Here is a 17654-nt window from a genome sequence, read left to right as displayed (position 1 = left end):
AAAGAACTTAATCAAAGGCATGTTTTCCACTCCACCTTTACTCTAAGTAAGCCGTACTTTTTTCTTTTCCTTTCAGAGTTGAGCACATAATTTGGTTATTAATTTTACAAATCCCCCAATTTGCCCACTTAATACAAATCATCCTATTGAACAAGTTATTTACAAATCAAAATACATGTAATTGGCCAAGTTATTTTACAAATTAACCTATGGCCAAGTTATTGACAAATCATCCTATTGGCCGAGTTATTTGCAAATCATCCTTTTGACCAAATGTTTTCCAAATCATCCTATTGGCCAAGTTATTTACAAATCATATATTGACCAAATTATTTACAAATCATCCTACTGTTACGTACAAATCATCTGATTGGCCGAAACCAGATGGTAAGGTAACAATTATTTGCCGCGACAACATACCAATTTGTATTTGTTTTTAATTGGTTGTGGCCCTTATAGGCATCTGTAACACTGAGTATACCGTGTTTGTAAAATACGTCAGTGAAGGACTTTACGAAATTAACAATATTCATGTATTCAACAAGACACAGTCTTGCTCTATTACAAAACCGACCTGTTATGTATTTAGTTTTATTCGAATTTGTCTACCTTGCACCACCGGTGAAGCCAGCAGGAGTCACAATAAAAGGTTTACCCTATAATAGGCCTATACCCACGTTTCGTTTCCGTTCTCATCTCCTTTCAGACAAGGCAAAAACCGTTTTTACTTCCTCCGAGACAAGATAGATTTCAGCCAGTCAGATGGTTCAGGTATCTGAGAGTAGCGACAACAAAGGATCTTTCGAAGCACCAATTTGAATTGAGGATGCTTTGCAGTGTAGATGATGGGGTTTACACAGCTATTCAGGATAGTGATGGTTGCCCCATAGAGAGCAAACGTACGACTGCTAGGTACGGCCAGAGCGATGAAATAAGGAGCCACCAACAAGAAGAAGATACTGAAAACCATAAAGAGATTCTTGGTGATTGCAAGCTGCTGACGGCTGATTTCTCGCCGGTTGCAATTGGCTACGTCGTTGATGGACATCCCTTGTCCTGTGGACTCGGTCGATATGCTTAAACCGACGGTGGACTTCCCAACTGCTTTGTTATCCCGTGTTGGGCTATCTTGCTGAGTGCGTCTTCTCTTCTGCTTCCTGAAGTGACGTTTGAGATGGATGTAGAGTGCCGTGTAGGCACCGATGATGATAAGCAGAGGTGCTGGGAAAAAACCCAGAGAGTGAGCGAGGTTGTACTCTGGGCCGCGGGGATGACCGTCCTTGTCGGTACAGGTACTTCCCTGGGGATCGTAACCAAAGTCGCCAATGCCAAGAATTGGCGGCAAGAAGAACACAATTGAAGGGATGACCCACGTCGCAGCGATCATGGCGGAGACTTTTCTCGGGGAGTACCAACGACTGTATGTGGCAGGTATCTGGGTGACCAGCATGAAGCGATTGAACGCTATCGCTGCCAATGAGTAAAGGCTTGTACCAAGACCAGTGTAAAACTGCACGGCGGCGATGTAGCATGGGACCTCTGTAGCTAACGGCCAGGAGCCATGACTCAGTATGGCGACGGCCTGCCACGGGTAAGACAGACTCGTCCAGAAATCAGCAAGGCTGAGGTTGACCACGAAGGCGTTGGTCACCGTGCGGAGTTTCTTGGACAGGACGACCGACCAGATCACGAGGCTGTTCCCAACGAGTCCAAGGACCGCGGCTAAGATCCATACACAGGCCAAGCCGATGCGGACATTGTACGGGTGGAGAGATGGGCTAAGGGTAGCCGGTTCCATGGTGGTAACGTTCATGATCGACGATGTGTTATTCATACTCATCAAAGCCATATTTGAAATTGTCCAGTCTGATCGGAAAACTAGCACGGCATTTAGTTCAGAAGTATATTTGTAGGTGCATTTTAGTTCATGTAGGCCCATATGCAGGGTGTTAAGCGTTTGTTATAGGCCTAACTGTCTCAGTTGATACAAACGTTTTGATACAAAGCTAACAGCTTCACCGCTTGTCAATTCGTATGGTATTGCAAATATCTCGATCATTGAATGAACACAATTTCAGCGCTGGGTCTTTGTGCAACCAACCCAGAAAGGAGTCAATGTTTAACATTGTCATACCAAAATTGGAATGATGCTTGTGTTGGGAAAATGAACGGACAAAAACAAATTATTTTCGGGAGATGCAGTTTCTTGATGAATTGAATATGGATATCTTTTATGTACGGCACGTTGGTGGTACCTCATGGTGTACTGATAATTTGTGAGACGTGCTTTCGTACAAAAGCTTCACAAACGCAGTCAACTCTAATTGTGTTTCCATTAAACTCGTAAAGTGTGTGGTCAAAGAGTAACCACATTGTGGTTATTCAGTGGCGTAACTATACGTCTGAAGGGGAACATGGGGTGCATACATTTTTTGGGCACTCAGGGCAAGTGACATATATTTTTGTTCCATTGGAGACTGTAATGGGGGGGGGGGGGGGGGTGGGGGGAGGGGGCGCACGCGGGGTCCCCGGGCATCCACTGCCGGCATTTCGTGCCAATGGCAGCAATACTGAATTCTCAGTATGCGCATGTGACCATGAACCTTACTCTACAGTCAAAACTTGATAGGTTTGGGCACAGAAAACATGGTTTTGACTCACAAAATGCCTAAAATGCATAGCTGGGGGTCGGGGGCACGGCGGGGCCACGCCGGCTGTTGACGAGGCCTAGGCCTCCGTTTGGGAGGAGAATGAACTCAAGGGGTGGACGGACACTCCTAGGACCAGGCAGGAGGCTCAGAACCCAAGTTGTCTGAATTTGCCGCCCGATTAGTGTACGAGCTCCGCAGCACAGGGATTCAGCCATGAAAAAAAGGGCAAGACCCGGCCCCGCGGATCAAATAACACGGTTGACTAATTTGGATATCCGTGGGCGGTAAAGTACTACAAAATGTTATAAACCGGCTCCAATCATCATTAAATCAATATCCAAAAGATTCAAGATAATTTGCAAAGCAACACTAGAAAGTAATCCCCATCTCAATGTGACGGAATCAACATTGTAAAAGTGGCTAGAACTACTTCCCATACAGGCGCGGGCATACTATAAAGCCAAAAGTAAACCAACTACTCATTGCTGTAAAGCGAACTTAACAGTGCAGTTAAAAGTGTAAGAGCTCCACGGGGTAGATCCCTACAGTACCTCCTGCCCGCTTTTTCTCCAACACAAACCATTTTAACCGAGCGCAGGTTGTTCCATTATTAACTTACAATAGACGTCGTATTTATGTCCACAAAATGTTCGAGGTTGGGAACATACAACTAATCAAATCTTTACATTTTGCTTTCAGACGACTCTGAATTGTTAATTAAGTTACCTTACCACATAATAATTTAAGATGCACCCAGTTTTTTTTAAAAAACAAAACACTTTGATGATGACACCGAGTTTATCCAACAAACAGCACGGTTTCCAGCGATTGCCTTTAAACCTTTTTTTATTATACAATCAAACGTACGCATAACCACAACGGAGATACCACTAGTAGAATCCTGAGAAAAACTGGACAGTAAATAAACAAGAAACTAATTGGGGAGGTATGATTACAGTCAGGCGTAAAATCTGCTAAAGGTGATTGGAAAAAATGCAGATCGGAATAAAAAAGCATTACCCTCTCTTAAATCTGAGTAAAATGTGACCCAACACTTTTTTCGGGTTAAAATGTCACTTCTCTGGGTCACTTTTCGGGATTTTTCACCCGGAAATATGTCAATCTGAAACACATAAATAATGCCATGCATGTTGACCGGAAAATGTCGCTTTGACACAAACACTTGTCATTTTGAGAAGAAGAAGTGTAAATTTTGACATAAAATTTTTGATTTTGACCAAGAAAAGTGTTTTGTTCGGTAATTTTGACCAAGTGGAGTGAAGGGTGAAGCATGACGTGAATTCCGGGTCGAACCTTGCCAGGGAGTTTTAAGAGTGTAATTGCTATAGCCTATACATGTATTATCAACGAACGTACATTAATTGGGCCAAAACATGAAGTTCGACTGATAGTTCATGTAACTGACATGTAAAACAAGTGTATTTGTTCTTACTTCGATTGTTCATCCTAGTAGGACCACGTTGGGCCACCTATCCCATATTGTGCATACCAAATCCTGGATACATACCACATTTTTTTCACATTTAGATTAAATATCGTGGCACTATTAATTTAGTAGAATGTTCATTTATGTTCGAGTAGTTGAATATTGGTAACTTTTACCTCGAGAATAGGTGCTTATACTGTAAAGGGGCACTAGGTCCTGAAATCCCCGAAAATGTTATGTTTTGGATTGTTTACTTCTGGTTGAAAGGAAACCAACCATGTCTTACCGTTCCCGAGAATAGACGAAAAAAAAAGATCGGACATGACGGAGTACGAATACGTTTTTCGTGTCGTTCTCAGTGAACGCTATACACGTTGTGTGTCTCGGGAACAGCGCGCGATGACCAATCACCAATGCAACAATTTGTGGTTTCTTCAACGTCCGCAAAAGGGAACATCCTCGTGATCTGGTCGGTCGTTGTGCCCAAGAAACTCCGCACGGTGTCCATCCAACGCCTTCGTGGTCAATTTACCTCAGCCTGGCCGATTTCTGGACGAGTCTGTCTTACCCGTGGCAGGCCGTCACCATACTGAGCCACGGGTCCTGGCCGTTAGCTAAAGAGGTCCCATTCTACATCGCCACTGTGCAGTTAAACGCTGGTCTGTGGTATTAGCCTTTACTCATGCTGGTCACCCAGCAACCTGCGACATAGGGTCGTTGGTACTCCCCGGAAATAGTCTCCGCCATGATCGCTTCGACTTGGGTCATCCCTTATCTCGTGTTCTTCTTGCCGCGAATTTTTGGCATTGGCGATTTTGGTTACGATCCTCAGGACAACTCGTGTTCAGACAAGGATGGTCATTCCCGCGGCCCAGAGTACAACCTGGCTCAATCTCTTGGTCTGTTCCCAGTTCCCATTCTCATCATCATCAGCTCCTACACGGCACTCTACATCCATCTCAAACGTCACTTCAGGAAGCAGAAGAGGGGACGCACTCAGCACGATAACCCAGCCCAGGGTGACCAGCAAGTTGGGCAGTCAACCGTCAGTTTCAGCGTATCGACCGATTCCCCAGGGAAACCCACCAATATGCATCTTCGTCTCGTTGATTATACCGAGCTGTCGAATGTTTGCTCTCTTCTAACCATCAGCATCTTGAACTGAATAGCTGCGTCAACCCTTCAAATCTTCATTTTAAGGGAGTACTTCCTAAGATTATTTGTTGTCGCTACTCGCATATACATGAACCATCTGACTGACTGAAATCCGTGTTGTCGAGAAGGAAGTAAGAAATAATGTTTCACAAGTACACCGTAACTAAGATAAATATCTCCCTCGGCTCATTTGCAGTTGCCGGTCTTTTTTTTTTATTTCACGGTCACGTAATTTACTAATCAATATACGGGAGACTGTGTTGACGCAAATTTGACATCATGATCACGTCCCTGATAAGTGCATAATAGCGGATTAACGTACGGGCCTTTCAGTTTCAGGCACCCTACATTTTGAGGGGCCTTCCACAATTTTTTTTTTTTAAGTACATGTAGCTTCAATCTTAGAACATAAGTATTGAGCAAACAAGGAAAGTTCAGGTATCTCCAGTGACTTACAGTTCGGGCTGATATCCGCTCCGTTCACAAGCACCCCCTCACCGGCAAAGGAAGTACAGTTGGGAGTGACCGACCGACGCCATCTTGCCTGACTGCAATTCATTTGCCGCGAAGCGCGGCCACTGCGCGTGTAAATAGTACAAATCCCCTGGTGTACGTGCGTCACACACAAGGAACGGTGCGCGTCAACCAGCGAAATGTCCCACCCATGGGACGTCGTTGTTAGGTGAAAGGGCGCCCTCCTTTGGTAGCGCACGGAGCTCATACCAGTACATGTTGTAGGTTAATACCCGGCATTTAAAACCAGTCCGGATCTTGGCATTTCGATTCTGCACCTCTAGCGCCACGTTAGGCGACCTATTCGATTTTGCGCATGCTCAATTTTCGGTAACCGTGACAACCCTTTCACTTATCGATTAACTTTTGACTATCAATAAGCTTGTTCTTTTACGTAAAACTACCAATATTCACCTAGTTGAAAATTTGTAACTTTTGTGTTAAATACATTTGACGACTACGGGTAAATAATAACCACAGTGGCATAACTATGGGGGCCACGGGGGTGCATGCCCCGAGCGGATGTCCGTGCCCTTGGGTGACACCCCCCCCCCCCCCCCCCCATTTAAAGTCTTGAATTGAACAAAAATATATATAACTTCCCTTAAGAGCACCCCTCAGCTCAGACGTTTAACCCCATACATGTAGTTACCCCACTTGATAACCACAATGTGGTTAATCTTTAACCACGCATGTTAAGAGTGTATTACATGAAACACAATTAGAGCTGAGTGTGTTTTGTGCAGCTTTTGTAAGAAGACATGTCTCACAAATTATCAGTGCGCTATGAGGTACCACCAACGTGCTGTACATATAGACATCCACTTTAAGATTTCATTGGGAAAACGCCTCTGCAGCAAAATGTCGTTTTGTCCTTTCATTTACACTCTTGTTAATGATGCAAATATTGCCAATTATATAAGACGTGGAATGCGGTGAAGCTGTTAGTTTTGTATCAAAGCGCATTATAGCACACGCTTTCATATTCCCGTCATATATCGGCCTACATGAACTAAAATGCAATTTGCTCCAAACTGAATTTCATGCTAGTGTTCAGATCAGACCAGACAAATTCACACATGGCTTTGATGAGTATGAATAACACATCGTCGATCATGAACCTCACCACCATGCAACCAGCGACCCTTAGCCCATCTATCTACCCGTACAATGCCCGCATCGGCGTGGCCAGTGTGTGGATCTTAGCCGCTGTCTTCGGACTGGTTGGGAACAGCCTCGTGATCTGGTCGGTCGTTGTGTCCAAGAAACTCCGCACGGTGACCAACGCCTTCGTGGTCAACCTCAGCCTGGCCGATTTCTGGACGAGTCTGTCTTACCCGTGGCAGGCCGTCGCACTCTGCCACGGGTCCTGGCCGTTAGCTACAGAGGTCCCCTGCTATATCGCCGCTTTGCAGTTATACACTGGTCTTGGTGCAAGCCTTTATTCATTAGCGGCAATAGCCTTCAATCGCTTCATGCTGGTCACTCAGAAAACTGCTACATACAGTCGTTGGTACACTTCGGGAAAATCTCCGCCATGATCGTTGCGACTTGGGTCATCCCTTCGATCGCGTTCTTCTTGCCGCCAATTCTTGGAATTGGCGACTATGGTTACGATCCTCAGGACAACACGTGTTTTGACAAGGATGGTCATCCCCGCGGCCATGAGCACAACATTGCTCAGTCTCTTGGTCTGTTCCCGGTCCCCGTGCTCATCATCATCAGTTCCTACACGGCACTCTACATCCATCTCAAACGTCACTTCAGGAAGCAGAAGAGAAGACGCACTCAGCAAGAAAGGCTAGCCCAAGATGACAAGGAAGTTGGGCAGTCATCCGTCAGTTTGAGCGTATCGACTGAGTCCCAAGGAAAGCCCACTCAAGACGTAGCTCAAAACAACCGGCGAAAGATCAGCCATCAGCAGCTTGCAATCACCAAGAATCTCTTCATGGTCTTCTGCGTTTTCTTCTTGTTGATGTCTCCTTATTTCATTTCTCTGGTTATTCAAAGCAGTCGAATGTTTGCTCTCTACGGACTAACCATCAGCATCCTGAATAGCTGCGTCAACCCCATCATCTACACGGTTAATCATCTTCATTTCAAGGAAGTACTTCGAAAGATTCTTTGTTGTCGCTACTCGCAGATACCTGAACCATCTGACTGGCTGAAATCCGTGTTGTCTAGGAGGAAGTACGAACGAGGTGTCAAACATAATATTTCAAAATGACACAAGAGTAGATGATTATCTCCCTGTGCTCATTCGCAGATGCCGTTTTTTTTATTTCACAGTCATGTAATCTACTAATCTACAGGAGTCTGTGTTGATGCGGTGCTGACATCCCACGTCCCCAATGAGTGCATAGTAGCTTCTTAACGTACGGTACGGGCCTTTCTGGCGCAGGTCCTTGATCACTCCAACATTTTGAGGGGCCTTCCACGATTTTTTTTAAGTAGCTATAATATTAGATTATACTTATTGGACAAAAAAGTAAAACTCAGGAAATACACTTTAGACTGATATACCAGTTCATGTCGTAGGCTACCCAGCCTTTTAAAGCAAGTCTGCCCGGTCTTGGGGCTTCGATTTTCACCTCTAGCGTCACGTTAGGCGATCTATCCGACTTCGTGCATTTTCGATTTCCGGAAACCACCCTTTTCATAATATATCGATTAGGCTAAATTTCACTATTTATTACCATGTTCATTTACTTAAAAGTGCCGGTACTAGTATTCAACTAGTTGGAAATAATTTCTAGCTTTGATGTTGAATACAGTTGACGATTACAAAGTGTTAAATACGGTGGTGTAACTATGACGGAGGGGAGGGGCACGGGAGGGGGACACGTGCCAAGCAGCGCGTCACCGTTTTTACGAAGGGGCGAATTTCTTGAAAATCGTCTGTTTTTCAAAATTTGGGTTTTTTTGGTGAGAATGAATAAACATATCAATATCTACAACCTGGTGAGGCTATACTTTCAAAAAATTAATCAAAATCTTAATTGATCTAATTAACGAATGGGCGAATTTGCCAAAAGTGCCGTTTTGCGTTTTCACGAAGGGGCGAATTTCCGCACTCAATGGCATTAATCAATTTTCAGTAAATAAATACATTGTAATACAATGGCGCGTATATCACGAAGGGGCGAATTCTATGCGCGTGCAATAAAACATTTTCACGAAGGGGCGAATTTCAAGGCGCATGCGCAGTGGGGCAGAATCTGCGCGTACTGTACAAAAAATGCATTGACTCAGACCGCAGAAGGGCGAAATCGGCGCGTAGTCACTTTAGCGTTTTCACGAAGGGGCGAATTTGCTAATTGGGCTTTTTTTTCGTTTTCACGAACAGCCACTTCTCTTAATTGATTAATTCTGCAAAACTAATCAACTATTTTTCTTAAAGTTTGCTACATTTAGGAAGATTAGAAGCTCTTCTTTCCTGTGATACCTAAATCTTGCATATTTTATGCCTCCTTAAGTTTCAAATTGTCAAATGAAAAAAGGACCAACTTTAAACGCGATTATCTCAAATGTTTGTTCAGACAGTGAAATACTAAATTCGCCTCTTCGTGAAAACGGTAAAGAGCGGATGTCCGTGCCCCCTTCCCCTGGTGTGCCCCCATTATTGTCTTGAACTTAACGAAATAGATATCACTTGCCTTCAGTTCCACCTTTGCACGCCAGGTGCCCCCTCAGCATGTTTAACCCTAGTTACGCCACTGAATAACCACAATGTGGTTACTCTTTAAACCACATATACTTCAAGAGTATATCGTGCCCCGCAGCGGATGTCCGTGCCCCACCGGGTGCACCCCTATTTAAAGTCTTGAAGTGAGCAAAAAATTTACCACATTCAAGTTAAACCTATCAACGCCACTGAATAACCACAATGTGGTTACTCTTTAACCACACACTTCTCGAGTTTAGTGGAAACACACCTAGACTTTTTTTTTTGTCTGTGTTTTGTGCAGCTTTTGTACGAAGACATGTCTCACAAATTATCAGTGCGCCGTAAGGCACCGCCAACGTGCTGTACATAATAGACATCCACATTAAGATTAATTTAATCATAAAGATGCATCTGCAGCGAAATATGTGTTTGTCACTCCGTTCTCGCAACAAAAGCATCATTTTAATGTTCTTATGACAATGTTAACCGTTGACACCTTTCTGGATTGGTTGCACAAAGACCGCGCGCTGACATTTTGTTCATTGGATGATGCAGATGTTGGCATACCATACGAACTGACAAGCCGTGAAGTTGTTACCTTTGTATCAATGCATTTGCATCGAAGCCCATTACAGCATAACATGAATAACACATCGTCGATCATGAACGTCACCACCATGGAACCGGCTACCCTTAGCCCATCTCTCCACCCGTACGAGGCCCGCATCGGCGTGGCCTGCGTATGGGTCTTTGCCGCGGTCCTTGGACTCATTGGGAACAGCCTCGTGATCTGGTCGGTCGTCCTGTCCAAGAAACTCCGCACGGTGACCAACGCCTTCGTGGTCAACCTCAGCCTGGCCGATTTCTGGACGAGTCTGTCCTACCCGTGGCAGGCCGTCGCTATGCTGAGCCACGGGTCCTGGCCGTTAGCTACAGAGGTCCCATGCTACATCGCCGCAGTGCAATTTTACACTGGTCTTGGTGCAAGCCTTTACTCATTGGCGGCGATAGCCTTCAATCGCTTCATGCTGGTCACCCAGAAACCTGCAACATACAGTCGTTGGTACTCCCCGAGAAAAGTCTCCGCCATGATTGCTGCGACTTGGGTCATCCCGTCGATCGTGTTCTTCTTGCCGCCAATTCTTGGCATTGGCGACTTTGGTTATGATTCTCAGGACAACACGTGTTCAGACAAGGATGACCATCCCCGCGGCGCAGAGTATAACCTGGCTCAGTCTCTTGGTCTGTTCCCGGTCCCCCTTCTTGTAATAATCAGTGCCTACGCGGCACTCTACATCCATCTCAAACGTCACTTCAGGAAGCAGAAGAGGAGACGCACTCAGCAAGATAGCCCAGCACGGGATAACAAAACAGTAGGGCCGCAGTCAACCGTCAGTTTAAGCGTATCGAACGAGTCCACAGGACCAGAGATTTCCACCAACAACGTAGCCAAATGCAACCGGCGAGAAATCAGCCGTCAGCAGCTTGCAATCACCAAGAATCTCTTCATGGTTTTTTGCATTTTCTTCGTGTTGATATCACCTTACTTCATTTCTCTGGCCGTACCAAGCAGTCGTCAATTTGCTCTCTACTTAGGAACAATCACAATCCTGAATAGCTGCGTAAACCCCATGATCTACACGGCAAAGCATCCTCAGTTCAAGTTGGTGCTTCGAAAGATCCTTCGCTGTCGCTACTCTCAGATACCTGAACCATCTGACTGGCTGAAATCTGTCTTGTCTCAGAACAAGTAAAGAGGGTTTTTGTGCTGTCTTAAAGGAAATGAGAACAGGGACGAAACGTTGGTTTAGGCCTATATGAGCTGACTCCTACTGGCTTCACCGTTCATTCGGTATTCAAAGTAGACAATTCGAAAAAAACTAAATATACATAACTGGTCGGTTTGGAAATAAAACAAGACTGTCTTGAAGACATGAATAATTTTATATTGGGTTTTATCCTCCACTGACGTATTTTACAAACACGGTATACTCAGTGTTACAGATGCCTAGACGAGCCAAAACCAGTGAAGAAATATATAAATTGGTATCTTGTCGCGGCAAATTATTATCTTACCATTTTGCCGCGGCGATATAAACATCTTTTATTACATGCAAGGTAATTTTATTACGTGCGCATGTGGCCTTAGGCTCCACGCATTGTGTTGTTCTAGGGCTGGTCAACTGGCTGGTTCGAGGTTGTAGCAGCGAGTACCGAATCCAAACTATTTACAGGAGATAATCTGTTAAGAGGATGGAATCTGTGTTATATTCTTTTTGTTCAAGTCAAATATTTTGGAAGAAGTGGGGGGGGGGGGGAGCACCCGGGGGCTGGGACAACATATTGCAATGTTTAAAGAACACTGTTGTAATGGGTATCATTCTGTTAAGTCTTAAACTAATAGGATGATGAAGTAATTAAGATAAATAGGATCGGATGATTTGCAAATAACTTGGCCAATAGGATGATTTGATGATGACTTTGCCAAAAGGATGATTTGAGAAAAAAAAACTTGGCCAATAGGATGATTTGTAATTAAGTTGCAAATAGGATGATCTGTAAATAACTTTCTCAGTGAAATGATTTGATGATTACTGTGCCAATAATGATGTTTTGCAAATAACTAGGCCGATAGGATGATTTGCAAATAACTTGGCCAATATGATGATTTGCAAATAATTTGGCCAATAGGATGCTTTGATGATAACTTGGCCAATAGGATGATTTGAAGAAAAAAAATTGGACAATAGGATGATTTGTAATTAAGTTGCAAATAGGATGATTTGTAAATAACTTGGCCAATAGGATGATTTGATGATATCTTGGCCAATAGGATGATTTGAAGAAAAAAAACTTGGCCAATAGGATGATTTGTAATTAAGTTGCAAATAGGATGATTTGTAAATTATTTGGCAAAGAGGATAATTTGTAAATAACTTCGTTAAACGGATTATTTGCAATAACTTGGCCAATATAGGATGATTCGATGATAACTTTGCTGTTAGGATAATTTATAAATAACTTGGCCAATCGGATAATTTGTAAATAACTTGGCCAATACGATAAAAGCAAAACAAAAGCGAAATGAACTTAAAGCTTGGTATATATTGCTGAAATATACAAATATTTGTGTTTGTATCCCTTTGTGGACTAGTGGCTGTATTAATGCTTGATAATGATGAAAATGTAGGAGAATAAAATGCATGTCAATGGTTTGTAATTTCACAAGCATCTTCATCGAAAACACCCTGTCCCAAACTGTCAACATGCCGAATGGAGGTGATTTTACAATGACCATTAGAAAACGCTAAAAGCATCTTTGTCATTTTTAGGTTGGAACAGAGATTTGAATTATGAGAAGTCACTGGGAAAATTGGACGATAACTCAATTTATGAATACTTTGAGTATTCATAAAAAAGATGTGCACTGGATAAAATGTGCACTAAGTGACGTTTTTTGTTTGTTTATCTTTCTTCGTATAAGAAATTCCAGTTTAATTTCTCCTCGTGGAATTGAATCGTTTCTCTATGGAAATGGTTCACACTGGTACGAACAAAGGGAGTGTTTTGTCTGTACATGTCGTGCGGTCCTTGATGCTTACATTAAAGCAACATTAAAAGGGAGCCTTTCCGTTCAATGTGAGTAGAGTATGAAGTTCTCGCCAGTCCACGTTTTGGGCAAATCTGGGGGCTGCAAACATTCATTTTTCGCGTTACTTTCGAAGGTGATCAATCCAAAATCGAACTTATGTCACACACAGAAAAACAATATCAAGACAAAGCATCATCCTTACCCTTACGAGAAAAAAATGAATTCAATTTTGAAAATTCATCTTTATATTATTGTTAGGCCCTACCAAACAGCTTGCTTTTGCGACAAGCAAAACTGCATTTTCAGCCCCATTTTTAACCATCCAAAAAGCCACTTGCCAGGGCACTTAGAATGTAAGTTCCTTTTGGCTAAGGCTAGGTCCAACATTGGTGTTAATTGAAAAGGTTCACTTGCAAATTGATTTTTATCTGCAGATTTACTTTAGGCAATAACATTTTGAATTCAAAATCTGAATCTGGTGTCAAGGGGGGGGGGGTGGGGCAGCCTAAGAATTTTTTTTTCCAAAATAACTTTATGTGGATGGTTGTTGAGCGCCTCTACGATACTCTTATTATACGTATACGCAATGCCATGAATTTCGGTTTTCTGTCGAGCTCTCTGATGGCTCAGCTGGATAATGCCACGGTTTAGAGATCGGACGAGCACCTAGCGATTACCCTTATTATAAGCTACACTTATGCTGCGTTCCAATCGCGTCGTTTGTAACGCGTGTTCACCGTGAATTACTCCTAGTTGACGAATGGGTTGCGTTCATTGATCCCCATTACTTATGGAGATCAATGATTGCATTCTAACGCTACTCACCAACACACACGCGCACAGGCTGTCATCAAGTCATCTGTCTGAAGAGGAGAGACGATCAGCAGAAGAAGTGTTGAAGGAAGAGGTTGGAGCCTTCGCGAAGGATGACGATGACATGGCATGCATTACCAACCTCAAAATGAACATCAAACTCAAAGACAACAAGTCGGTCCAGAAGACCTACCTTTTTGTGCCCCGCCCTCTATACAGGGAGGTTAAGAGAACCTCCAAGATCTCATAATCCAAGGATGAATTGCAAAGTCTACATCACTATATTCTTCTCCGATAGTCTGTGTTAGAACTATCGGGAGTTGAACAGCAAGACAATCCCTGACTGGCAACCAATCTCTTGGATCCAGGATGTCCTCGATGGTTTAGATGGCAATTCTCCCACACGCGCAGAGAAAAGTTTTTAAAAAAGTTTTAGGGTCTCTCTCAGGATTTTCGATTCCACCAACTGACACTGTACAGCATGTATGCATTGACCCCCTACGTATAAAAATGTACGTATAAAGTCTGTCGTCCTAAAGCACGGTGCCAACCCTGGGCGTCGATCGGTGGGAAATGGGGGACTAATGTCGTATCCCAACGTTTTTCGTTCCTGAATAAAAATATGTAGCCTACATTTGATTCTATAGCTCAGAACAGCTGATTTAATGACTCCAAACTCGAAAACAGATGTTTAAATGATAATCTTGTGCTAAAACTTTGGCAGTCGTCAGAAATTGCCTCAGATCGCACTACAGGGTGCCTAGAATCCAATGTTTTTTTAGGGGCCCTTTTAATAAGCGGGCCCCGAACCCCGCGCCGTTTAGGCTTCGCTCTTGCACAATTCGTTCTGATCAAGATATACATGTATGTACCACCCCCACTTTGAGAAGCGAATGACGCCCTCGAGAATTGGTGCCAACAGGCTGTTAGAGCTAGGACCTATACCAGTTTGGCCTGGATTGATTTGTACACCCCCCACCCCCCCCCCCCAACAAAAGTGTGTTCTGGATCCGTCCTTGTACCCCCACTCCCAATAGGCCCAATCTATAGCCACATATTTTTATTATGTGGGTTTTTTTTTGGACAGGGACATTTTCCGGTTCTTATTACATGATTTTCCTAGTGTATCCAACTTCAGGCGTTGATTACCCATAACATGGTTTTGGGGGACATTCCTCATTTTGCCACATCAGGTCACAAACCAAAATCCCCTCAAACGCACATGAAAGCATTACGATCGCGTTTAAAAATGATCTCCTCACTTGAAATGCAAAAGTGTGTAATTCCCGGGGTACCCCCCCCCCCCCCACACACACACTTTTTGACCGCGGGCTTGGGCTATATAATTATCCCCCACTTTTTGTGATGAGAAAAAAATTTTCAGGTATTTTCCGAACGTCCCAGCAACTTGTATTCAATAGCACTGAAAAATGGAGAAACAAAGTACAAAAGGTTTTACAAATGTAAGCGGGAGTATACATAATTGATAAAGAACGTCCCAGTATAATGTGGTGTGCAGCCACCCCCCCCCCCCCCTTTTTCGAATGTCCAGGGCCAGGCGATTCGGGCGTTTCATGTGCCACCAAGAGTTTGCCACGGAAAGTTCATTTTTCCTAGTGCATTGTGGGAGATGGTCGACAAATTCGCAGCGCGGGACATTTGAAATTGTTAGTCTTTTTCCGGTGAGTAGTTTCGTAAGCGTATGATTCGAGTAAAAAAATTCCCTTTTTCTTTTCTTAGTATCAATATGGTGTTTTTAGTAAGGCGGCAGAACGCTATACCCGAATTTATAACCACTTAGCTAAACTTGTTTAATGACACTCATTCAAATGGGCCATGTTTGTCGACCGTCATTTGAAAAACTGACTCTCCATGGCAAACTCTTGGTGGCGCACTGCATTGTGAATCGCCCGAATTTTTGGATTTTGGTCATCCCCCATCCCCCCCCCCCCCCCCCCACTCGTCAGCACAGATTTACGCCACTGGCCGTCATTGCACTCGCGTGGTCACGATTCTAATCATGCCACCGACTGACGTTAATGTGACATTGTATTATAATGGCATCATTCCCTAGACTTAGCCTAAGTACAAGAAAAGATGAAGTTTCCCAAGCTAGCTAAGGGAGCTGAATTAGAATCAGACAAACACAATTCCCTCGTAAAAATGTGTAAACGGGTCAGTAGTTTGATATAAATATAATGAGGTAGGGAAAACTTTTTTCAATCAAAATTTCTCTCAATCATGGGGACATGTCCGACCGAAAGACGCGCGACGCGAAACAATAATTGATGAGACAGAATAAGGACGAAGGTTAGTTGCTCGTGGCGACTCTGAATAGTTAACTGCTAGGTACATAAGAATGATTGTAGAAAAGAGTTACGTAACAGCATTCGTGTGTATAGCACGATGCTGATGCATCTTTCGTGCAGCTATGAAACACAAAGTAACTCTCCCACTGCGGAAATAAGGATTATGTTTAAACGCAAAGAGAAAAGCACCTACTGAAACAGCCTAGTTGTTAAGCTGTCTGACAGCGGACCCAGGGTTAGGGGTTCGAACCCGCTTGGTGTAATTTTTTGGTTTTCGATGCCCGCGGTTCTGTCATTTAAGAGTATTAATTTCCCGTCGTCATTTACCAACAGCAGTTAGCTCGGTCGGTCGGTAAGCTGACTCACAAGTTGGGACTGTCTGCGAAGTCCAGGTTGGCATTTGCGTATAGGTACGGGGTTCTTTTGCTGACTCGGCAGCAAGGCTTAGGGTGCCACCTCGTTTCCTCCCTTTATGGTGCCTGACTTTCGAGTTACATGGATAGACAGGGAAGGAGGTGTGGTGGGCCGGGTACCGAGACCCGGAAGAATTCTACATGGAAGTCGGTAAGGGGCTCATTGAGTTAGGGTCATAAGTCCGACTCCTGAAGACTTGGCCATCGCCCCAGAGCTTTTTGTTTTATTTTCTTTCTTCGGAGGACAATTGCAAGAATGATTAATTTGTTATATTGAAAGCTTGTACGGTAATCGTTGGAAATTAATTTTTAAAATTGGTCGAAAATACAAAATTCAATCCAGCTATAATGTTTTTATTTCATTGTCGCAAAACTGCCTGTACATGCTCAGTACCTTTGCGCATACCTTGTTCATGCCTGTTCCCTGATCCCAGACTGCAGGGGGGGGGGGTTCTTTAAATCCAATAGTGGATTTTTTTTATATTTATTTTTTTCTATATGCACAGCTGCCGCTGTCAACCCCCGTATATGAAGCGACTTCGCGCGGTAGCTTGTGCCGACATGACAGAATGTACAATCTTTTGACATGGGGTTCAGAACCGGATTTTAGCTATGCAGAGTTTTGAGCAGCGGTGGTTATTATTTACATTCTCCACTTTTATTCCATCTTCCTTTCCCCTTCCTTCTCCATTCTTCGGAACACGATGCCTGTGGCTTACGAAACACTTAATCCGGGCCTGGTGATGGCGCTTCAGGGCCCCTCGAAAAGAATAATGTGTAAAAGTCAGAGTTTTTAAAATTAGTTTGGTATGTTGATTTCTTTAAAAAAATCACCCGCGGAATTTTATGGAAACTGAAAAATCGCATGATGAGAATGAGAAATATCGTGCATTAAATGGATCTGTCACTTCCGAAAACTTCCGTGTGGACTAGTGGAACTCGATCACTCGTTTAAGCATGAATATTCATGGAATAATTTTGTGGCTGACAATTTTTTTAAAACAAACTTGAAGGATTTATTTTTATTTACAAACAAATCCAAAATGACCGTTGATAAGAACTGTATTAAAAAGGTGATCCAAACGAAATCTAGA

The 17654-nt window shown here is 43.4% G+C and overlaps 2 protein-coding genes and 1 pseudogene across 2 annotated transcripts; 2 read left to right on the top strand and 1 right to left on the bottom strand.

The window, feature by feature from the left end:
• Positions 1 to 315: 315 nt before the first annotated feature.
• Positions 316 to 1849, bottom strand: LOC119736892 (melatonin receptor type 1B-A-like). The gene has a single exon (XM_038210914.1). It carries the CDS (start codon positions 1847 to 1849, stop codon positions 725 to 727), a length of 1125 nt encoding a protein of 374 aa, XP_038066842.1. The 3' UTR covers positions 316 to 724.
• Positions 1850 to 6845: 4996 nt separating this feature from the next.
• On the top strand, positions 6846 to 7993 carry LOC119736527 (annotated as a pseudogene).
• Positions 7994 to 10074: 2081 nt separating this feature from the next.
• Positions 10075 to 11210, top strand: LOC119736526 (melatonin receptor type 1B-A-like). Its single transcript, XM_038210539.1, has one exon. It carries the CDS (start codon positions 10075 to 10077, stop codon positions 11185 to 11187), a length of 1113 nt encoding a protein of 370 aa, XP_038066467.1. The 3' UTR covers positions 11188 to 11210.
• Positions 11211 to 17654: the final 6444 nt, after the last annotated feature.

This window comes from Patiria miniata, unplaced genomic scaffold (assembly GCF_015706575.1).
Source record: "Patiria miniata isolate m_02_andy unplaced genomic scaffold, ASM1570657v1 HiC_scaffold_3, whole genome shotgun sequence".
NCBI lineage: Eukaryota > Metazoa > Echinodermata > Asteroidea > Valvatida > Asterinidae > Patiria > Patiria miniata.
This window is presented reverse-complemented; position numbering and strand designations above follow the sequence as displayed.